We start from the raw sequence: 24,824 nt of genomic DNA, 5'->3' as shown, positions 1-24,824 counted from the left end.
CAATAGAAGTCACATACCTGCCCCCCATCCCCATTTTGTATATGACTCAGAGAGGTCAAGGGACTTTTCCATAGCCATTTAATGAGTTGGTAACCCAGCCAGGACTAAAGTCTTCTGAATTTCTAATCTTCTTTCCCTGCCTCATGTCAATTCTATGAGTTATCACAGCATATACACTTCTAGGAGGTAGACTGCCTGTTTGCTCTAAGGTCCATTTTCTGCTCTTATTATGATCTCTGAATGACAAGGAACCTCATTTCTCAGGCTGCCTCGTCTTCTGGCTTCCTGTCAGGTTTGGCCAATGCGGGGTATCGATGGAACATTTGAGTGTTGGCGAGAAACAAGGTATTTCCTCCCCTCTTTCTGCTTCTTTTGGCATCTCCATCAATGACTGAGTCTCCCTGGTCCCAGCACCCATTGGACATTCCCCACTGTGACTCTGGCTTGTGTCAAATGACCCTGTAACACCCAGTAACAGTAGCTCCTCCAACCTGTGGAGTCACAGCTCCTTACCACTGTGGCTAATCTCTGAGTTGCCTCACTCTCCCCTGTTTGGCTGCTCAGCACTTCTATTACTTGTATGACCAATTCCCTATATTAAATTGCCTCTGTTTATTAAGTCCTAGACTGGTTTCTTTTTTCCTTCCTGGACCCTGACTGGTGGAGTGGGGCCATCATTCTGTGTGTTCTTGCTTATTGTAAGAACAGAATAAATGTTCAGTCATAACAATGTTAACTAAAGAGGAAAACCAGTTTATGCGAGAGAGGTAGTGCTCTGCTCTATTATTTATAAATCAAGCTGATTAAAACTATATCATATTTGCCATAACTCCTGAAAAGAAAAAAGGAGAAACATTTTCCTAAGACATCTTCCTGAGGGTCAGTCTGTACCTTCTCCTCCGTGGTGTTAAAAGAATAGATTTCTTTGATCTCATAGATTTTTTTTTCCATTTCTGTCTGTGACTTAATCATGGAAGGGACTGTTCTTGGTATGTGTGGGTTTGTGTTTTTTAACTGTAGCAGAATGAGCCCTAATGTCATGCCGTTGGTTTCCTGCACTTGCTTTGGTAACAGCTCTGCACTTGGCCTTCCCGTCACAAGCCTGGTTGTTGTGACCTACAGTCCTGTTGATGTGCCAACCCCTGTTCTTGGCCTCCACACAAGGATTCCCACAAGGGTTCCATTTGAGGTGGTGGTTTCCAAGATTGGGGGTATCTGTCCGCCAGCACTGGATTTGAGACCACCGGCTTGTTTGTTCTAAGTATTAATATCTCAGTGATCGCTAAACATATTTTCTTTTCCAGAATATTTTCCACAATTTTTTAAGAATGTCTCTAAAACTTTTTTCTTTCGAAGGCCTAAGGGCCTAAAGGGAGGGGCAAGGTTAATGTAAACTTTAACTTGGCAGACTAGTATTTAAAACTTTATCCAAAAAAATATTTTTCCCCTTAAAAAACAAACACACAAACAAAAAACTCTCTTTACATGTTTAAGTAATCCATTTGGGAGAAATTACCACTCAGCTATTCACACAGCCCTTGGCCGTTTCAGTTCAAGATGCTCTGAAACCAGCCAGCTACAAAGTCTGAGATATTTTCTCTTTGAAAGCTCAACTTAACCTTCGCTACCATGGTGGTGAGAAAAGTGACAACTCATTTTAAAGATTCTCCCCCTTTGTTTCTTTGTCTTTCTTCTGCAGGCCATGTGTTTATACTATGGGATCGCCCATAAACAACAGGGCCCTTTTTCCATGCCAGGAGCCACCCGTTGCCATGTCAACATGGCAGGCTACAGTTCGAGCAGCTGCATCTTTTGTTGTTTTAATGAGTGGGGAAAATTCTGCCAAGCCAACACAGCTTCGGGAAGGTACTGTACATGTGTTCTGTGCTTCTTTATGTATTGCACACATGCTGGACCCAGCAACCCAACACAGTGTTTTTCTCCACTTTAAAAGAGCTCCTTTATTAGCTGGGCTGGACTGAACATACTATAAAACATCCTGTCAGAGAAAACAGCCTGGGATGGGGAGAGGCACTTGGGAGCCTAGGCATGGCTTGTGGGGCTCTTCATGCCAGAGTTATCAATTCCTAGATTATTAAGGCAGTTGCTTTCAGCTGATGGTTTGTGGGCCATAAGTGGGTGCTCTTGGTTGAAGACTTTCTGGGCAGGCAAGTGTGCCATGGAAACACCATTATAGTAGAGTTATCTGTGGTTTGGTCATGGAGCCTGTACAGGGTTATTCATTATTCTGAGCGATAGTGCTCCTGTGGGCTGGCCCACTGGAGTCATCCTAGTATTGCATCTGTTCTGTACACTATTTGGCCACGAAGTTTTGTTTTGTTTTTTTAATTAATTTTATTTTTGGCTGTGTTGGGTCCTCGTTGCTGTGCGCGGGCTTTCTTTTAGTTGCAGTGAGCAGGGACCACTCTTCGTTGCAGCGTGCAGGCTTCTCATTGCGGTGGCTTCTCTTGTTGCAGAGCATGGGCTCTAGGCACAACGGCTTCAGTAGCTGTGGAGCACGGGCTCAGTAGTTGTGGCATGCAGGCTCTAGAGTGCATGCTTCAGTAGTTGTGGCCCCCTGGCTTAGTTGCTCCGCGGCATGTGGGATCTTCCCGGACCAGGGATCAAACCCGTGTCCCCTGCACTGACAGGCGGATTCCTAACCACTGCGCCACCAGGGAAGCCCTGGCCATGAAGTTTTGAACCAAAGGTGTATAAGAAAGATGGACGGCAAGTGCTAATGCATCATCAAGGTTTTGTCTGCGAATTTCTTGCTTATTGCAATAATTAACACTTTCAGTTGAGATCCTGGGCATGTTGATGCCAGGTAAAATTTCTGTAATTGTAATATTTCTTTATTTAAAATATGGTTTCTCCTTGGACTCTCAACCACTGTGCCACCGGGAGAGCCCCAAGTTGATAATTTTAATGTCTGCATAATATTTTATTGTATGAATGTATCAGAATTTACTTAACATTTCCATATTATTAGACATTTTTATTGTTTCCAAAGTTTTTTCTTATTATAAATAAAGTTGCATTAAATTCCTGGGGAGACAGTTTGTATAAAATTAAAATTATTGAGTCAAAAGTTTTGAACCTGTTTAAGGCTGTTGGTACATATCTCAAGTTGTTTTTCAGAAAGGTTGTACCAATTTACACATCCATCAGTAGTTTATGAAGGTCTCCTTTCCCTTGGAGTTTCACCCATCTGATAGGCAAGAGAAGGCCTCTCTTTAATTTGGATTACTTCAATTATCAATGAGGTTTCATACATCCTTATATGTTTCTTAACCGTTTTCATTTCCTGTTTGTTAATTTCCTTTGTTCATTTTTATATCGAGGCGTTAGTGAGGTTTCAAAAAGTTTGTTTTGTCTTCTAATTTGATTGGATCTTTAAAAAATAAAGATACTGGAACTTCCAGGTTAGTGAACACGTGGAGATGTGGGGAGAATTGTGTACCTGGAGAGGGCATGGAAGTTCCGTGCTCTTTCTCACGTACCTTGCCCTGTGCATCCCTTCCATCTGGCTGTTCCTGAGTTGAGTGTCCACTCGTCATCAAACCCAGCAGAAAAGTATGCAGGTCTGTTTCTTTGAGCCTTCATTTCCTGTGGAGGCTCCCGTGTCACATAAGACTTACGTTACATAAATCTGTAAGCTATTCTCCTGTTTAAAAAATATATAAAATAGGGCTTGCCTGGTGGCGCAGCGGTTGAGAGTCTGCCTGCCGATGCAGGGTACCCGGGTTCGTGCCCCGGTCTGGGAAGATCCCACATGCCGCGAAGCGGCTGGGCCCGTGAGCCATGGCCGCTGAGCCTGCGCGTCCGGAGCCTGTGCTCTGCGGTGGGAGAGGCCACAACGGTGAGAGGCCCGCGTACCGCAAAAAAAAAAAAAAAAAAAAAAAAAAAAAATATATATATATATATATAAAATAAAATAAAGATATTAATCTCTTATATTTGTGAAAAGTATTTTTCTCAGTTTTTAGTATACCTTTTAATTTTATATAATATTTCTAATCTATAGGAGATTTTAAATTTTATGTAATAAAATATGTTAGGTTTCTTTTGGGAAGTCTTTCTTTGCTCTACGATTCACCTGTTTTGTTCTAATATTTTTATTTAATTTTTATTTATTTATTTATTTTTGTAATTTCACTCTTTAATGTGTTTGTAGTTTATTCTGGTCAGGGTTGTGAAATGAGGACTAAACATTTTTGTCTTCGAATAGGAAACCGGTTATCTAAGATCATTTATTGAATCTTTTCTGATTTGTGATGCCTTCTTCATGAAAAAACTAGATTTACACATGTAATAAAGTCTTCAATGAATGTTTATTTGATTCTGAAAGTCAAAACAAAACAAATCATACATTTTAAAATTTCATTTCTAAAAATAAGCCACATTTACATGGTTCATTTACAAATGAGCAAAGGACAAAAAAATTTACAATGTCTCCTTTTTACTCCTAATTCCCAGCTACCCAGTAACCCTTCCCCAAGGCAACCAAGGTCACCAGTTTCCTTTGTATAGTATATTTTTTCCTCTTTTGTTGCACAAATCATAACATGCTATACACTTTTTTGTATTGTGCTTCCCTCTTTAGAATAAGTTTATCTTATAGATAATTTCATATCTGACCATGAAGAGCTTCCTCAATATTTTTATGACTATAGAGTATTCCATAAATGGATGTTTCACAATTTAGTTAACCAATAGCTCTTGACTTCATTCTATATCAAATAAAGAATTTAATGGGCATTTACTTCTATCAACTTCCCTCACCCACATTCTCCAGTTTTAATAAATACAGTTTGGGATTTGTGACTCATACTATCTCTATATTTTGTTTTTGTATTATATCTTATTTTCTAGGAATTATAATCGTTGTTTTACATTTTCATCCAGTTTCAAATTATATTTTTATATTTGCAATAAGTATTTAGACTTTCTTTACTCTTGATCTCTTAAGTCTGAGTCATCTCCTAGTCAGCTGGGAAATGGCTTCACTATTTTTTTTTTTCCTTCCTAGAAGGATGGGTATGTGGTATATTTTCTTAGTCCTCCCATTTTTAGGTGAGCTTTTTGTTGTGTTTACTTATGAACAATCCTTGGCTAGGTATTAAATTCTTACTTCTTTCCCCTCTTAAACGACTATAAATGTTTTCATTACCATATCTTACTTAGTATTTCAGAGGAGAAATCTGATATCATTTTAAAAAAATTCTTTGAAAGTAGTCTGATTATTCTGCCTGTAGGCTCATAGAATTTAAAAAATTTATTGATGTAATTCAAAACTTTCTAGAATGGAGCTGGTTGTGGGTACCTTGGTTTTTAATCAACTTAATTACAGTATAATTTATGTATAATGAAATGCACACAGTTCGTCTTGTTCCATGGTGTTTGACAAAAAAATGCATCTAAGTAATTAATCAGCACCCCTATGAAGATGTAGAACATTTCTATTACCCTAGAAATTCCCTTGTGCCTTTGCCATCCCTCCTTAAGTGAGTCTTCCCTAACCCCACTCCAGTCAACCACTGATCTGATTTCCATATCTATAGATTAGTTTTACCTCTCCTAAACATTCATGTAAATGGCATCATTCGTGTGTACTCTTTTGTGTCTGGCTTCTTTTGCTCAGCATGAGACTTACCCATATTGTTGTGGATATCAATAGTTTATTCTTTTTTAAAAAGTTGATGAATAGTAATCCATTATGTGAGTAAACTAGTTTGTTTATTCACTCATCTGTTGATGGACATTTGAATTTTGAGGGGGCATTACAAAAAATATTCTGTGAACATTCATGTGTAAGCCTTTTTGTGGACAAAGGTTTTAATTTCACTTGAGTAAATACCTAAGAGTGGAATTGCTGGCTCAGAGAAGTTAACTTTGTATCTGGCAAACTATTTCCAAAGTGATTCAATCATTTTATATTCCACCAGCAGTGTATGAGAGTCCAGTAGCTGTGCATCCTTGGAAACACGTGATGTTGTCAGTCCTTTTAATTTTAGCCCTCCAACTGGGGTGAAATACTATCTTGTGGTTTTAATTTGCATTTCTCTGATAACTAATGATGGTGAGCAACTTTCATGCCCTTATTGTACGTTCTTATGTCTGCCTTTGAAAAGTGTCTCTTCAAGTCATTTGCCCATTTATTTAATATGGTTTTTTTGGTTGTTTTTTTGTTAGACTGTAAGAATACTTTATATACTCTAGATGCTAGCCTTTTGCCAGATAGGTGTCACAAATATATTCTCCCCGACTGTATGGCTTGCCTTTTCATTTTTTATTTACACTTTATACCACTGAGTTTCCACTTTATACCACTGAGTTTCCATGGAGACATTTTATTCTTTAGTAATTCCATTATAGATTGTTATTGTAACAACCCTTGCAATTCTTCCTTATCTTTTTTGTTACTTTGTTGTCTTTTGATCTCAATCTGTTACACTGTTTCAGCCTGTTTCAGCCTGTTGTCCTCTCATGGCTTTTTACCATTTTTTCATAGAAGTTATATCTTCTTGTATCATAATGGGAATGCCAGTTTTCTAAACTTGTTTTGGCTTCTGTAGTAAATTCATTTCCGAGGCTTGTTCTTCCTCTGAGTCCTTAGAACAATGGGACTCACACAGCATCTTTTTTACCCTCCCTGCTTGTTTCCCTGACACGCTGAATTGACTGAGTAAATGAAACACTGCAGTCTCAAGCAGGCACTGATACCTGGACTCCTCCAGCCTCCATTTCTGGTTTACTTGTGATGATAACTACGCTTCCCAAGATGCGATGTGGCACTCCCTACCCCCACCTCACCAAGCCTACATACTTTCTCATTCATGGTTTGGTCCTGCAGTTCAGATGTCAAAGCTTGTGTTTGGCAGTGTTGCTCAAACTTGAGCATTACTTTTCTTGTCAGAGGGAAATAAACCTCATGATTCACCAGGGTTGACTGAAGTTATTTGTATTAGAATGATATCTTTAAAACTATAAATGTATGCTTATTTACAAAAACAGGCAGTAGACTGGATTTGGCCAGGGGGCTGGATTATCCAGATATAAATAAATCCTGCCAAACAATTTTGTATTCCTATACTCTTATGCATCTAAAACACCAAAAAAAGTTTAAATTAAATGCAGACCAAACCATTAAATCAATGAAATTCAAATGGACAACTTCAGTTTATTGTAAAAGATTATTATTTTCCTGAAATGAAGCTGCCCCTTACAATATGAATGTGGTGCTGACAGCTCCATGAAGGTTCTCTTGAGGTCGTTGTGCCTGTTCTACCCTGAGCCACATCATGATCTTATTCTCCACCACTTTTCTTCCATATGCTGTAAAGCTTTTGCTTACAAATCATGCCGTGATGTCATTTAGCCTTTACTCACCAAAAGCATCATTCTTATGTTCTTTTCTCATAATCTCTCAATAATTAAAGCAGTGCTACATGTCCCTGTGCAATCATATACACTACTGCAGATGTGAACTCTGAAATTGTTTGTCAGGACTCATTTGTATCTGGATAATCCAGCCCTTTGGCCAAATCCAGTCTACTGCCTGTTTTTGTAGATAAAGTTTTATCGAAATACAACCATTGTCTATGGCTGATTTGGTGCTGCAATGGCAGAGTTAAACAGTTGCAACAAAGACTGCATAGCCTACAAAGGCTAAAATATTTACTAACTAACCCTTTACAGAAAAAAAGTCTTCTGATCCTTTCAACATCTGTCTGTCTACCTATCTATTTGAAGATTACCATCAAAAATTAAAACACGAATTGACTTTAACATTTTCATGGAAAATGTTCATACCTCCAACAGTGTATCTGTGGATTTTTTTCTCCGAATTTCCAATTCAGGGCATAGTTATAATAAAGTAGATAATAATTGGGATTTGCTTATATACAACTTTATATGATACCATAGAGCAGACTTTACCAATTCAAACTGAGAGAGGAGAGAGCTACACCAGCAGAAAGAACTTCATGCTAATACTGTACGCCTCCTGCAGCCCACAGCTGGGGTTTATCAGAATACAGTCAGGCAAGAGTATTAACAACGCTCTTCGCCAGGCCCAAAATGGCTGTTCTGAGGATGGAGTAATATCTCCAAATGTGTCTGCACTCCTTAGAGAAAAAGGGTATGTGGATACAAGATGCTACTACTTCCTTTCCAAGTCATGTTTTCTAGACTGGTAGATTGGTCTCATAGGACCTCCACTCTGTTGTGCACAAAGCCCTTTAAAACGAAGAGCTATCATTGAAAACATGAGCAGCAAAACCCAACCCGCAAGTCACAGTTTCCATCACAGTGACACGTCAACCTGATTAGTACATTTGCCAGGCACCAGCTGATTTCCCGAAAGAAGAAAAGCACCTGGGAGCAGCATAATGTAATGAGGCAGATAATAGCGACAGAAATGATAACAACCCTTGGGCAGGGGATGGAAATCAGACGATGGACCTCTGAGTTCTCACTACATGAGGGAAATCATTCCTCCTGGCTATTTTTTTTTTTTTTTTACGCGGGCCTCTCACTGTCGTGGCCTCTCCCGTTGCGGAGCCCAGGCTCCGGACGCGCAGGCTCAGCGGCCATGGCTCACGGGCCCAGCCGCTCCGCGGCACGTGGGATCCTCGCGGATCGGGACACGAACCCGCGTCCCCTGCATCGGCAGGTGGACTCTCAACCACTGCGCCACCAGGGAAGACCCCTCCTGCCTATTTTTAAGAAGGCTAATGGTTTAGACGGTAGTGTGATGACCATCATAAGAATCTTAGTAGCTGAGAAATCACTATCCTTTTTCTCAATAAGGCTTAGTCAAGGCCATAGATTTAGATTGACTTATTTAGCTCCTTTATTATATAACTTCCCCAGCATCATGTCATTTGAGCAGACCGAAATGTTAGCCTGTGTGTTATTGTCAGCCTATATTCCCTGCCAAAATGTAGCTAAACTATTAAGCACAGAGACCCAATGTCCAGTACAGTGTTTTGTATATAACAGGTGCTCAATACCTATTTGTTGAATAAATGTGTTCTCTGTAATCAGACAGAAGTAATAGGTTCATGGAAGAAGCATTTAAAATCACTACTGATAGTAACAAAAGTGATTTCAGGGTCATTCCTTTAGTTTTGCTTCTGATTAGAGTTTATGCCTTTTCTCCAGGCTCAGTATATTTTGAAAGGAAAAAATTGGTGTAGTACATGCTTATTTCCCCCAATTTGGTAATTTTGTGGTTGTTGTTTAATTTTGTTTTATTTTCACAGAGTCTAATTTAGTGTCTACTTCCTAGAAAATTAAAACATTCCACTCACGTTTTTCATGGGAAGCCTCAAGTAAATGAACAAGACTAATTTAAGCTCCTTCCAAATATAGGAGAAAAAGCATATGAACAAGTGAAAGGTGTTAAAAACTATTTGTGCCTTTGCTTAGGCTCTGATTTCATTTTTCTATGCAAAAGTAGGAGACTGTAGACATTACCTCATCCTGAGCAAAATGCTACTCTCTGGCCTGCCCAACTGACCAGCTCCCTGACGTTCTCTCTCTTGATTTCGTGTGGGAAATTCCAGGGAAAAGCCAAGATTTCAGGGTTCGGACCCTCCTGTGTGCAATTGAAAGCCAACTTTTCTTTCCTCTTGATGGCTCAAAATGAGCAATACTACTATTTAGACTGCTTCCACAGTATAAGACCAGGAATTACGTATAAGGAAATGGTAAATTAAAAGACATTAGGAATGGTTATGATTAAGTGTTTTCACAAAGGGAGAATGCAAAGTAGAGAGGGCTCCTTGTTTCTTGAACTGAGGAAACTTTATACTGGGCTAGTATATATACATGTGTTTCAAGGGGTAGGAGTACGGAGTGAATGCATCTTTTCTCTTTAGAAAGCTACTGTTGATTGAAGACTGTGTTCTGCTCTATTACATCCCTCATAAGGTCTCACATAATGCCTTGCACTTTCTAAATCTTTGTCAGTTCATTCTTTTGTTTGTGATTTGCTTTTTGTCTAGTTCTTGCTTGCCCTCCTAGAGTTGCACTTACCATATTTGGCAAACGGGAAAGTCATCGTGCTTTCTTTTGGATAATGATGATTCTGGCAGGCGTGTGTATACCCATTCTTGTTGCTATGGATTTTTTTTTTTGGCTGTGTTGGGTCTTCGCTGCTGTGTACGGGCTTTCTCTAGTTGCGGCGAGCGTGGGCTACTCTTCGTTGCAGTGCACGGGCTTCTCATTGTGGTGGCTTCTTATTGCGGAGTACGTGCGGGCTCTAGGCGTGCGGGCTTCAGTAGTTGCGGCATGCGGGCTCAGTAGTTGTGACTCACGGGCTCTAGAGCACAGGCTCAGTAGTTGTGGTGCACGGGCTTAGTTGCTCCATGGCATGTGGGATCTTCCCGGACCAGGGCTTGAACCCGTGTTCCCTGCATTGGCAGGTGGATTCTCAACCACTGAGCCACCAGGGAAGGCCCCTGGATTTTTGTTTTAGGCTTGACATTCATGAATTTTCTCAAGTGAGTAAAGTACTAAAGCACACTTGTGACCATCTGGCACAGAATGATTTGGTGTCCAGTTTGCTCATCCACTTTGTATTTAAGTTTAAGGGGAACTAGGTTATCCACGGCGTAGGGCAGAGTGCAGGTGAGACTTGGCATAACAAGCCTGGTGAAATGTATTCCTTTAGGTATTCCGTTAGCCACGAGGGAAGACCTCAAAACCTGTGGAGGTGCTTGTGTTCTGGGTTCAGTAGGTGGCACTCTTCTACCTGGTTCACGAGAATGATCTTGAAGGTCATTCCCTCCTGGGTCTCCTGTGCCATAAGCAGTACCATGTTGCCAGGAAAGGAAACCTGAAGCCTTGCCAGGTGGCATCAGTGCCTGGGAAGTGGTGGCATGATCTGGCACATGGCCCTGGTCAGGCAGTGCTGGTGCATACCAGCCCAGGGCGTCTTACTGTCGTCTCCTTTGTTGTGGTGCCAGTTCTTGCCCTTGAGCAACAGCGGAAAAGGACTAACAAAAGGCAGACATGCCATGGGTATTCAGGAGGGTGGTACTAGCTCATAAAACCAGAACGGGTAGACTCAGCATCTAAAAAGTAGTGAAACAAAAAAGCTGGGGTTTGCTGAAAGCCCCAAGCACTAGAGAAAGAAGCCAAAAGAGGGAGAGCAACCCAAACTGGGAGCTTTGCCTATCCTGTTATGTATCTGTTATATTTATTATAATAAATATATAATAAAAACGTTATATATAGTGTGTCTATATACACTTATAAATTCATATTCCTATATATACATGCTCTTATATATACAGCGTCAAGCATTTTAAATTTGTAGTACAAAGATGTTCCAAAATAATGAAATAGCTTGACATATGGACTAGTTTGGGCAGGAAGTTCTGAAATTAAGAATAGTGGCTAGAGAAAGAAACAAGCTTGAGGTAGGAAAGAAGCAGGCACTACAGAAGAATTGAGTAAAGAAATATATGTAAATAAAAGCATGTATCAATTTGGTGTTTCCAATTGCTTCATGCTGTTCGTCTAACCTACAGTGGAAGAGTTTAAAAGATAAAGTAGATGCTTTAACTAGGGAGAATTTAAGTGCCTGTTTTAATTTTCAGTGAAACAATAACTCTTTAAAAACAAGAAATTTTGTGAGATGCTTAACTTTGCAAAGATAAGTCATCTGCTTTTGCCTCTGCGGAAGCAGAGTGTTTTTGTGTGTTGTGGCTGTGCCTTTAGTGTGAGTTGAGTGAGTATGTCCAAGACTCCCCTAAGAATAGTACGATGACGTTCCATAAATTTTGTATTTAATTTACTATTAGCAGGCATGATCGATGTGTAGAAATAACTACGGTATCTTGATTTTTTTTTCCTTAAATTTTTTTTCTTTTTGTAAGAACAATTTCCTCAAATAATTAGCAAAGTTTTTCACAGGTTTAGCATAAAAAGTTCTCTCTCTTCCCATGAACGGAATACTCCATCATGTTCTTCCTTTTTTCCTCTCCACTTTTCCTCCCCTGAAAGATAGAATCTTCAAGACAATTCATAAGACAGTTTTTTAGAATAGTATGTGAAGAAAATAATTAAGGTAATTGTTTTAACACTCTCTAGTTATAAGGATTTTCAAAACTTACAATTTGAAAAATTACCCATCTCAAATTCTTATCGTACTTGCAAAACACACAATCATCTTTAAGGAAAATTTCAGTCCTGTTTTGAAGACGAAAATGTCTATTTGGATCTTGTAGCGGCTGCTAGCACAATTATAAGAACAATATTTGTTATATCTGTCTTACTAGTGAGACAATTGAAGTGTAAGAATTTTCTCTCCTAAACACGTTCCAATTAGAGGAGGTGGCATAGAGGCTTTCAGGAACTTTATGAGGAGGCCCAGAAGGGAGGTGAACTGGTGGCTGCTCAAGCCTGCACAGTTAGGGAGCGCCTCTTCCTCTGGGCCCCTTCCTACCGCCCCTCTCCCCGTGCATCTTGCTAATGAATCCTGGCCTGGCCTGGCCGTGAAATCATGTGCAGAGGAAAAACTCTGGGTTAATTCAAGCACAGGATGTTCTCTTTGCTTTGCAGCTGGTGTAGCAAGGGAGTCTAGGGCAAGTGGATTAAATCAAAAAGGAAAATGAAGGCATTCACTGTCTATTTCATCGAGGATGGCTCATTTAAAGTAAACACCATTTAAATAGTCTCCAAATGGCCCATTCTATATGAAGTCATACAGGATGCCCCCTTTGGGCTGTCATTCTCCTTTAAATGGATCGCTTTGTGTGCACAGTGTTTTAATGCCGTTCAACCTTAAACCCCATATGTGGGCCTCATCGGGCCACAGGCTTCAGTGCACATGTGGCAGCCATACCTTCGACATTCTTAGTCTCTGCCTCCAGAAAGTCAGCCCAAGCAACAGGGGGAGGCAGCTGTAAAGATGACAGCAGTTAACATTTCTTCACCACTTACTATGTGCCAATTACTATGCCTAGAGATTTCTGTCAATATATATGTTATCTAAGCTAATCCTCACATAATGCTGTGAGGTAGAGACTGTGATTATCCCCTTGTTATAGATGAGGAATCCGATGCATGGAGAGGTTAAGCAATGTGCCCAGACTGGCAAGTATGGATCAGGGAATCGAACCCTTGCAATCAGATTCCAGAGCTGGAACTCAGTCAGTGGATATATTCAAGAGAAACAAACTCTCGTCAATTCTCCTCGCAAGGTCGACTTATTCCAAACAATAGATAATCCAGAAATTATTTCTCTTTGTCTTTGGAATGCACGCTCTGCTTTCTGGGGGCAGTATTCCCACCTTGTTATTTGCATTTTTTTGCAGTCTGGTTTGAGGTGAGGTCGGCTATTTCCTGAGCAGCTACCTCCCTGTAGCAGTGGGCTGTCTTCATGCAAGATTGGACTCAGTGGAATAATCCGTGAACAGACAACCGAAAAGAGACTTTGCTACCAAATGAGGATACTAGACAGGGCCTCATAGTAATCAACTAGCAAGAGCCTCCCCAGAGCCCTGGAAGCATTCAGTTGTCGCAGCACTGGCTCCACATTTACCCAGGGTCAGGCAAGAAGCCCACTGGACTGGACCTTTGAGAAGCTTCTGAGAAGAGTCCAGCTAGGGTCTTTGGGAAGTGGGTTCCTGGCCAGTTCTTATGTGGCCCAGCCTAGTGATGATCTGCCCCTCTTTGACTTGCTTGGTAGCCTGGAAAACTCTTTTACTTTAAAAGCCTGAAGTACAAAACAGTTTCTTCCATATGAGCTCCACTAAGTAGAGAAATCTAAAAAAATAAAAAGTCTTGAGGGCTGTATAGGAGAAAATCATTTTGAACATTTAGAATATGGGTTTGGGGGATGTTTTCAATACATTTCCCCCTCAAATCCTTTTCTTTCTATTATTTAACTTCCTGAGAAGACTGAGGAGAGAGCATGGCAGTTCTAAAATACTTTTGCTGGACTTGACTCAGGTTCTGTTATCACTTTTGCTATCTCACTCCCAAACTCTAGGTCATTTTAAGGTTTCTGACTTTTTTAAATTGCTAATCTCATTCCAGTCCCCTGCCACACCCCTCTGTGGCTTTCAGTGTCCTCCCCACATCACCTTGAGGGTACAGACATTCTGATAAAGGTGCTGGGACATGGTGTGATTGGGCACTCTGTGTGGATTCTCCATGACCATGTGCAGGCATCTAACAGATACCTCTTATTCCATTAGCAGTGTTCTTTCTTGAAAGTAGTTTCAATTCCTGCTATTTCCACAAGTTTCATCTTGTCCCTGTGCTAGATGGATGGTACAAGAACTAGAGGGGCAGCAAAAAAACAGCTCAAAAGTTCAAAGCAGAGCATAGGGAGAAAGCCTATTGTGCATAGTGTTTCATTCTTTTTTTCCCCCTAAGCTTTATTGAGATATAATTGACATGTAACATTATGTAAGTTTAAGATGTTCAATGTGATGATTTGATATATGTATATATTGCAAAATGACCTCAATAAGGTCTCTCTCTATATATCTATATCTCTCGCTCTATAGATATATATAGAGATATATATATATGTGTGTGTGTGTGTGTGTGTGCATGTGTGGTGAGGACCTTTAAGATCTACTCTCTTAGCAACTTTCAAATGTACAATATTGTTAACTGTAGTCACCATGCTGTACATTACATCCTCAGAATTGATTCATCTCATAACTAGAGGTTAGTACTCTTTGAACGCGTTCACCCATTTCCTCCCCTACTGCCCTCTACCGACCACCCTCGGCAGCCACCAATCTACTTTCTCTATGATTTTTTTTTTTTCTGTTAGATTCCGCATGTAAGTGAGATCATACAGTATTTGTCTTCTTCTGTCTGATTTATTTCACTTAGCATAATGCCGTCAAGGTACATCCATGTTGTTGCAAATGGCAGGATTTTCTTCTTTTTTTATGAATGAATAATATTCCTCTGTGAGTGCATGTGTGTATCACATTTTCTCTATTCATTCCTCTGTCATTTGGGGCTTAGGTTGTCTCCATGTCTTGGCTATTATGAATAATTCTGCAATGAACATGGGGTGCATCTATCTTTGAGATAAGTGATTTCATTTCCTTCAGGTACATACCCAGAAGTAGACTTTATTCTACAGGTTCCCTTTGTGTCTCTCTTGTGTTGGATCATCTGTCTTCCTCTTACTTGGTTTACTACCTCCTTTTGAAGCATATTTTACATACTCTAGTAGCTTCCAGAGAATAGAATGTGTGGGAGGTGAATTGTTTTTGAAACGTTACGTGTCTGAAAATGTCCTTATTGTATGTGATTTTTGTTTTCTCTCTCTTTTTGGAAGCTTGTAGGATCTTGTCTTTATCCTCAGCGTTCTCAATTTCATAATGATGCATGATGATGTGGCTGGATTTGTATCCAGTGTCCTGGGTATTGTGTGCCCTTTCAATCTGAAAACTCATGGACCCTTAACTTTGGGGAAATTTTCTCGAATTTCTTAGCTGACGATTTTCTCCCTTCTATTTCCTCTGTTGTCTTTTTTCTGGAGCTTCTATTACTTGGATACTGGACCTTCTGAACTGCTCTTCTCTTTTTCCCTCATGTTTTTGTCTTTTTTTTCTTTCTAGGGAGATTTCCTCAGCTTTATATCCCATCGTACTCCTTTTAATTTTTTTCTTTCCTTCTATCCTTAATTCTCTTTACTTTCAAGTCCTCTTTTTAAATCTTACACTGTTCTTGTTTCAGCACTGCAATAAATTCTCTGAACTTTCAGTGTGTATCTGTTTGGTGTTTTTTGAAGTTTTCTTCTTCTTGCATGGTCACTGTCCTCCAAGTTACTTGTTTCTCTTTGTTTGGGTCTCTCAGTTTTGCATTAGGGGGCTTTCTAAAGATGCCTGAAGGTCCTTGATTTGTCTGTTGGTGTTTGAGGGTAGGGGACTAAAATGCTGATTGGAGCACTGAGTGAACTAAGACTTGTCATCTGTAAGTTTCATCATAGGCTGATCATAGGGAACCTCCAATGTCAATATCCTTCTCCTGGGTTGGTCAGGTTTTTTCATTTTCCTGCCTGGAGGTAAAAACCTGGTTGTCAGCATTTTGGGAACCAAATAAGGGGAAATAGCTGATGGTCTCAGTATCTGATATGCATATGTTCATCTAATCCCATTCAGTTTGCCTTCAACTATGCCATTGTCCCCCTAGAGGCCCTCCCTTTTATTCTCTAGAAAATAAACCTCCAGTTATTTGCTGGTGTGTGTGTGGGGGGGATGGGCAGGTAGTCCAGGTGTGGGGAGTAGGGGAAGCCATCCAGGGATCTGAGCCCTTCTTAGTCATCCAGCCTGTCCTGCTTAGTTTAGTACTTCTTCTACTCCCAGCCTTTTGGGGGCATCTGGGGGATAAAATGAGGTGAATCTTGTCTTTCCCACAGCTAACTTAGGATTCAGGGCTGCCATGTCATTCGCCACTCTTCCCACCTGCATTGTGGCTTCCAGTATTTTGTGGTAATTGTCTCCTATACTTTCTCCTTGTTCCTTTTGGTTTAAGCCTTTAAAAAAATCCCTTTACTGTCCTTTAATTGGGTTTTGGGAGAAAGCAATTTAGGTCCTTTACCCATTTTTTAACTAGGATTATATGTTTTCTTGCTATTGAGTTGTATGAGTTCCTTATATATTTTGGATATTAACTCCTTATCAGAACTCCAGATCAGTGTTCAATCTTCCATTTTTTCCTGAAATCCTCACTATTGCTGTTTATTTACTGAACCCCCAAGAGTCTGAAGTTTTAAAAGGAAGGTTCAGTGGCCCATGTTAAACACTCCAAGATATGTTTCAGAGAAAGAATGACCAGACCACAGCCCTTTGACCAAGAGAGTCTTGTTATTTAAAATTTCTCTTTTAAACCTAGGATATTCAAAACATTTAGTTCTTCACCCATACCTTCTTTCCTCTTCTTCTATCTCCACCTCCCCCCACCCAACTTGTGCCAGCTCTCACTGTGTCGTTCAGTCCAAATTGAAGTTCTTCATGGAGCTGCTACAGGGAGACATCAGGTTGCGAGTGAGGTAGTTATAAGAAAGTAGAAACATTAAGGAGGTGGGTGCAGTACAGCACGTCACGTCAGATCCATGTCAGGTTTTTATCAAGACTGCTGGGATTGTCTCTGCCTTCTTCTTACTGGCTTGGGATCACAGCAGCCATTTTCTTTAAAGCTGTGGTTTTCCTTCAAGCCCAGAAGAAGCTACGCACGTCATCAGGTTGTCTCCAGCATCACTGGATTTGGTTGTCTCTTTAAAGAGGAGCATACCTTCAGCTTCTTAGTCAGCTGTGGAGGAAGTGATCTCAAGAGTGGCCATTCTGATTCTAGAACCAGGATCAAACTTACAAGCAAGTTTGAGAGAATGGCTGCCTCTGTAATGGGTTTCCAGCAGGATGCCCTTCTACATTTCTTCTTCAAGTATCTCCTCTAATAACTTCCAAACGTGATATCATATCATATTTATTCAAACTTGATATCATGTTTATTTTGTCATTGTTTCCTATTTAAAATTTTGTTTTTTATCAGAGAAGTTCTGCCATGTATTTCTTTGGATCTGAATTGGTAGAGTTTCAGAGGGTAATAAATAATGACCCCACTAACCTTCCAAAGTTCAGAATTAGTTGAGAGACAAAAGTCCAAGCATATAGAGAGCAAAATCTAACCTATTACTGATTTTTACTGGTAAAGCACTTTAAAAAACGTCATTAGAGGTCTGCTGGTCAATATAGGCATGGTAATATTTCTACCCTGAATTTGACATCTTATTCACTCATTGACCAAATTGGATGACCACAGGCCACTCTATAAGTGTTTAACCCTCAAAAACTTAAAACAAGAAAGAAAAGAATAGCTCCTCAAAAGCAGTCAGTAAGGGGTGGAAAGAGAGGCTAGGGGTGTTACTCTAGTGGAAGTTCTCCCCGTGGGAACATGAAGAGTGGAGAACTGTGTTCTATAATGTGAGGTGATACCAAATCCCTGAAGACACACCACTAATTTATAGCAGATGCTCAGAAAAAATAATATATTAAATCAGGTTGAGTGATACATTGAGATTTATTTCAGTAACATTAAAATCATTTTCCCATCTTAGAAGAAAGGAAGCATAGTGTTATAAGTTTAGTCATTTGTTCCTTTGGTTAAAAAACCTTCATTATGGTTTGGACTAAGTGGAGGGTATACCTTTGGCTGTGGTAGGGAGCCCCAGCTACAAATTCCAGCCCTGTTACAAACTAGCTGGGAGTCCTTGGCTCCCCTGAACCTCTGTAGACCTGTTTTTCATCTGCTTAATGAGGAATTGGGACCACCCCAATACATTAACAGATAAAAAGGGGAGGGATAAGACTGAACTTCCATAGATAAGTAGTTTCAGGGTTGGGACTAAAATCCAGGTACTTTCCTTCCCTAGTCTCATTGTTTTTTTACTGTATGCATTTTAGATTGACTTGAACTGAATTTAGACAAAGTAGTTTGGCAGCACAGAAGCGATCATTCATTTGTTCATTCACTCACTCATTCATTCATTCAACACAGCATCTTCCTTTTTATGCCAAGTACCGTGCTAGGCAATACGGATGAGCCGTGTCCTTGACTCCATAGCAGTGTACCACCTCTGTCCTTACGCATTTGCAGCTATTAGTGGCCACCTCGACCACCCTTCGTTTATAGCCTCACTTGAAGGGCTTCAAACTGATCCCTGGAAGAGATCCAGATCTCCTTGGCTGTCTTGAATCCATCATCCCTGTTTTGCTTTCCCTGAGACCTAGAATAATGCCCCCACAGTTGACATGACCCACCTCCAAGAATTAGCTCATCCCAGCTTAGCACACAAGCTCTTCAAGTGACTAAAGAGAAAAATTACACAGTAAGGTCTAGGACCATACATTGGCCTCATTATGTTTTCCTCTTTCTGTTTATAGGATGCTCAAGTTGGCATTACTACGTAACCATGCCAATGCCAGCCTCCACCTTCACAATTGCAGTAGGATCCTGGACAGAAGTGAAGCCAGAGATCTGCTCATCAAATGATCTGGCAACAGAGAGATCCTTCTCACCTTTCGAGGCTGACTTCAGGTTTGTACTTGGGAACTTGATGAAAAACAAACACTTGAGGGAGCAGTATGATGCATTTATTCCAAGCACTGGGAATGTGAGTCATTCCTGCTGAGAAATTAAACCGAAATATGATTAATCAAAGCAGGAAAAGCCCTGCTGGGAGAGAAAGAGAGTTGAGAGGCAGAAATGTGGGCATATTGTTTATGCAGAAAGAAAGAGAAAAGAAATATATATGAAATCCTCTGTGTAGTCAGGTGAAATATTTTTATGTGTTTCATTAAGTCAACAGAATCTTCAGATTCAATACTTTCCTTCTACACCTTTTAACTTTGGTTTTCAGTACTTGTTCAAAAACACAACTTAATAGAAAGAAGTTGCTTGTCTGATGGATTACCTTGTAGGCCACTCTGCTGTTTTGGTTCCGAGACTGCTATTAGCAGTGCGTTTGTAGGGGCAGCCCTACAAACGTGGGGGGAGTCAGCCTCCTTAGGAGCACAGGACATGAGGAAGCTGTCAGACGGCCATTGGGTTATAAGAATCCTGCCGGGTCAGGGCTCTGTTAACTTCAGCAGCAATGTCTTCTTTTTCAGGGTCGATCAGAGAAAATTTAAAAAAAATGTTTTTAAATTAGTATAGGCCTTAGGATATTTACTTGCAGCCTCCCGAGGCATTCACCTATTCCTAGTTTTCAGAGCCAACAGGGAGGAGAATGCACATATGAGGCACAGAAGCGCGCTCACTGTGCGCTGTTGCATCATGCTTTATCCCTAGGACTTTGACAGCCACCTCGGTTTAATCTTTTTTCCTGTTTACAGAAAGTCACCAAGTCAGTCCCTTTTGGTGGAGAGTAATGATACAGATGCTTAGTTCATCTTTGAAAACCAACTAAGATACGCTCTTAGTGCAAATTCCTTTTGTTTTATTTTGCTATGTTGCTTTCATTCTTACCACAGTGACAACAGTGGTTGGTATCCTTAGGAGATAAAGCCATTGAGGCCTCCCTTAACATAGGCACGACTTATTGCCCGCATTTACTTTTTGGAGGAAGGGAAGTAATTTCTACTTCCTACTCAGTAGCTTGCCTATTTTGGACTGTCAGCCCTGAGCTATATAGAGGATCCTAGATTGCTTATTGGATTTTACTTATGCACTCTTGAGGGAAGAAAAGAATTGTGGACAGAAGTGACATGCTGCTTTCACGTGGGAACATTTAATTGCATGTGCAACCCTCTGATACTCTCTTCCCTTGTTACTGAGATCACAAAGTAGGCCTCACTTTGCAGTTGCAGGCAGCCTAGACTTCTGAGTGGGGAGGACAGGTGCCCTGGAGAGTCACTTGGTTTCACAGTGCACTTGGTATGAGTGAGAAATAACCTTTTTTTCTGTTAAGCCACTGAAACACTAGGGCTATTTCTTACTGCAGCATATCCTAGCCTATCCTGAATTGATACAGAAGCCACTGGATGTGGCAGTCAGGGAAAGTCTTGATCTAAATGTCATCTCAGTTAGTTCTGAGGATAAGTCTATAAGTTAGATAGGCTTTATTATCTCCATTTTTCACATAAAGATACTGAAGCTTCAGACAGCAACTTGTTCATGTTCATAGCCCTGCTGAGTTACAATGTCCAGATTCACATCTGGGCTTGACCCCCTAGAGAGGTGATTCAGAATCTTGCCTGGGGACTTTTAAAAACTCTATGTAACATCCACACCTCACCTGGAGTCTGATCTACCTTCCCACCTGGAGAGTCAGCACCATGACTGAGCCACGGTTGTTGATTGGAACCTGTCATGTTGGAATAGAAAACAGAAGTTGAGAGCATTGCCTTTGAGGCCGAAGGTGCCATTTCTACTGATTGGGTATGTCTCTTTGGGCAAGCCATACTTCCCCTCTCTGTAGAATAAAGACTTTGTTCGGGGTTCTCAGATTCTTTGTGGTAAAGAAGCACTGTGCTCTTCATCTACACCCTCAGGACTCATTGACTCTTAGGGGAGGTGTGCATTGAAAAATGTGTGCCTTAGGAAGAGAGGCAAAAGCAAAGATAGAAATTTGTTATTTTGTCCTTCTAGCCATATTCCCAGAGACACGAGGTGGGGGAGTGGGCAGCAGCCATTTCTCGTGTGTGCTCTTTGCTGCCCAGAAGTAACTGCAATGGCTTTTCACTCTTCTTGCACCCATAATTGCGATGGGAGCAGGATATGGACAGATTGAGTGGGGATTCTGGGAAGAGATGGTATCTGAAATTCCTAATGGGGTTTAGGGGAACGGGTAAATCTGTTTCCTCTTTTGTCCTCCTGAGTCAGAACCAATTGAGAAACAGACAGAAGGAGAGCAAGATAAAGGGTTTTTTTGGTTGACAGAAGCTGGACGGAGGGAGTGTTCAGGTGCACAGTTTCAGTGGGCTTTCTAGTACTTCATTTCCAAATTAGACAAACTTACCCACCCACCCAGTGACCCACTCAGCTGGACCTCTGCCAGCCTCCACAGATGCACACAGACTGCCCAACAGCCAAAAGTAACCCCTCTGTGGGCAAGCGGATTAAACAAGAGAAAGCCCAGAGTGGCAAGCCAGTCTGATCAGCTGTGGAGAGAGGTCAAGGGTACCACTCCGGGGAAGCATGTCCTTGTATGGAAACAAGGGCCTGCAGAATGGAGTCCCTCCCCCACGCCCTTCCACGTCTGACATGCTATGACTAAGTTTTCCCTCCGTTCATCAAAAATGTACTGCTGATAAATTAGTAGCTTACATTTGCTTAATCCTTCCCTGGCTGCGTGCTTCATGTGTGCTGTCTTTAGTCATCAAAGGGTGGCTTTGTGTTTTTATCCATTAAATCTTTGGCTCCATGCTAAGTTTGCCAACAGAGGTGCTCTGAAGTGCCAACCGCAGTGGTGTTTTTGGTTATGTTCACATCTGGTCCCCTTGGCTCCCCCCCCAATACCCCCCCGCCCTGCTGCCCTTTTCTACTTCAAACCTTCCTAAGACCGCCAGTTCAATTCATGTAAATGTAACGTATACAGGGGCCTTATATACCACAGGCTTGCGTTTGACTGAAGTGTTCATCTGGGTCCCAGAAATTTGACCAAAGTATTGGTCACTGAACTTTTGATCACTGTTCATGTGGCCTAAATTATCGGAAGAACATTCTCTCTTCCAGCTCCAGTTCCACACATGCTCTAGCCCATTCTGGGTGAGCAAATACGTTAGTTAACAGGCACTTAGGTAAACTTTTGAAAGTTTATCAACTTTCTTTGGCTGCAGTATAACCTTCTCCAGCCACAGGGGAATCTTTGTGTTATGTTTAACCTCTCAAAAGGCCTTTTTTAAAGCATTGTCTTCACTTGGGGGCCATACAGTTTAAGCACGACATGGAAACTTGGATAAAGTTCAGAGGACTCAGGAAAAATGATTTGAAAGCCTGGAAAGCAGGCAACCCAAAGATGAAAAGCCATTGAGGTTGTTCATTCTAAAGAAGGGAAGACTTGGTAGGGGAAGAGGTCTTCTTTAGAGTTGTAAAGGCGATGAAAAATTCCCTTGTGGACCTTGGAGGATGAATGCTGTTTCTATCTCTTTGAGAGTCTGGAAAAGAAGGAATAATATATATATAACGTATTATACATATATATAAATCATAGGAAAAAATGCCGATTTCCAGCACACCCTTCGCTATGAGAGAAGCCTTTCCATATCTTTCTGGCTTGGTTTGATCTCTCCAGCCCTTGCTCCCTCAAGGTATTTCGGCTTTCTGTCTCTTACTGCACCCATCTCAATTTGCTTTGCAATGTACTGAGTGCCCTTAGAAAATGCATCCAGCTTCCAGACACTACTACATCACTGTATATATCGACATCATTGTCAACAATTCATTGGGGGCTGGTGCTGGGATTTTGAACACTCGTGATTTTTACGGTAAGCAAGCATCTAATCCGCTTGCTGAAATATGTTAATAAATTGTGTAAACTGTGTCACTGTACCTTTCAGAATTAAACATTTTTTCTCCCAAGAGAAAAAGCTCCTCAAAGATAGGGTTGGAGGGCTTCCCTGGTGGCGCAGTGGTTGAGAGTCCGCCTGCCGATGCAGGGGACGCGGGTTCGTGCCCCGGTTCGGGAGGATACCACATGCCGCGGGGCGGCTGGGCCCGTGAGCCATGGCTGCTGAGCCTGCGCGTCCGGAGCCTGTGCTCCGCAACGGGAGAGGGCACAGCAGTAAGAGGCCCGTGTACTGCAAAAAAAATTTTTAAAAATATAGGGTTGGAGATTTATTCATACATGTGTACACAGCAGCATCCTCTGAGGTGCCTTGAATAGAGCAAGGATGCTGGAAATATTTACTGAATTGTCAGGTTGAACCGAGGAAGGGGTTTTTGAGTAAAGGCTATGCATTCCCAAGGGAGACTTTTCCAGCCATTCCTTTTGAACCTATAACAGGGAAACGTTTGTGTCAGGTGGTTCTAGTTCAGAACCTTCTTGAAACAAGAGGATGGCTGAAGGAGAACTTCCTGACAGTTTTCAGTCTTGGGATTATGAGTAAAACACGGTCACTCTCACTCCTTGGAAAGACCTCTTATAAAATAATTTCAGCCTAGAAATTATATGAGAGGGAACCAGTGACCAGGTTCCCATCATTTACTAGCCTAACATATATTTCACCAGTTCTTCCCACTCTTGCCCATTAATGGGCAATAACTACAAAAAGGAGGAGGAAGGGCTTCCCTGGTGGCACAGTGGTTGAGAGTCCGCCTGCCGATGCAGGGGACGCGGGTTCGTGCCCCGGTCCGGGAAGATCCCACATGCCACGGAGCGGCTGGGCCCGTGAGCCATGGCCGCTGAGCCCGCGCGTCCGGAGCCTGTGCTCCGCAACGGGAGAGGCCACAACAGTGAGAGTCCCGTGTACCGCAAAAAAAAAAAAAAAAAAAAAAAAAAGAGCAGGAAGCCAGAGAACCACATACCAGCTGAGCTCAGCTTCAAAAAAAATCCAGGGTCCCAGTTAACTCAAGAAGCATCATGAAGTATGTAGAGAAGGAGGGTCAGCAGTGAGGAGCTTATGATGATTCACGATGTGATGAAAAGAATAGTTCTTACTCTTTAGGAATGTTGTGTGGATTAATTGGGATAATGTACATAAAGTGTTCAGGACAGTGCTTGGCACATAGTAAATGTTCAGTAGCAGTTGTGGTAGGAGTTATTATTGTTTATTCTTATTATAGTTAGTATTACAGATTATTAATTAACAATCGACTATTATTAATAATCTGTACTATTAATATATTTACTCTGGTTACAAGTCTGGGCACAAGGAGGAGGTATTTACAAATGCTTGATTTGTTGGTATTGAGAGTATATTGGAGCAGGCACATACACAGAGATTAATAACTGAAGGTTAGTGTGAGAGGAAGAGACAGCACCTTTGAGTTGATACTGGTTCTGTGGAAGACTATTCTTGACTCTATGCAAGTACGGTGTTGCCTCGCTGCTTCAGGAACATGGCTGTTGTATGAAGAGGGCCTTCTGTGGTGGGTTGTCATGGAATCACAGAGCCAGAAGAAATCTTAGAAACCATTTTAGGTTTTCTGTTTGTTTGGTTTCAATGAAAGCATAATTAACATACAACAGAATGCATGGATCTTAAGTGTTTGGCTTGATGAGCTTTTGATGATTGTATGTACCCTAAACCAGACAGAGAACCTTCCATCACCCCCGTGAGTTCCCTCACACCCCCTTCCAATCAATTCCTCCCCTCCCCCCAGCAGCCACTTTT

At 41.2% G+C, this 24,824-nt stretch overlaps 1 protein-coding gene across 10 annotated transcripts in view; it reads left to right on the top strand.

Moving 5' to 3' along the window:
* The window catches only part of AOPEP (aminopeptidase O (putative)), a 390,564-nt gene that overhangs the window by 66,698 nt on the left and 299,042 nt on the right, over positions 1-24,824 (top strand). For all 10 annotated transcript variants that reach the window (XR_016393524.1, XR_016393525.1, XM_089913028.1 and 7 more), the window contains exons 3-4: positions 1,700-1,866; positions 18,933-19,086. Coding sequence is in view for 8 of the 10 variants with exons in the window: in XM_089913028.1 (XP_089769154.1) it covers positions 1,700-1,866; positions 18,933-19,086 (321 nt within the window). In the remaining 2 variants the exon portion in view is untranslated. The remainder of the gene's footprint in view (positions 1-1,699; positions 1,867-18,932; positions 19,087-24,824) is intronic.

Source organism: Delphinapterus leucas, chromosome 6, assembly GCF_059928025.1.
Source record: "Delphinapterus leucas isolate spDelLeu-1000000601 "Yukka" chromosome 6, BTC_Dleu_Yukka2, whole genome shotgun sequence".
NCBI lineage: Eukaryota > Metazoa > Chordata > Mammalia > Artiodactyla > Monodontidae > Delphinapterus > Delphinapterus leucas.
This window is presented reverse-complemented; position numbering and strand designations above follow the sequence as displayed.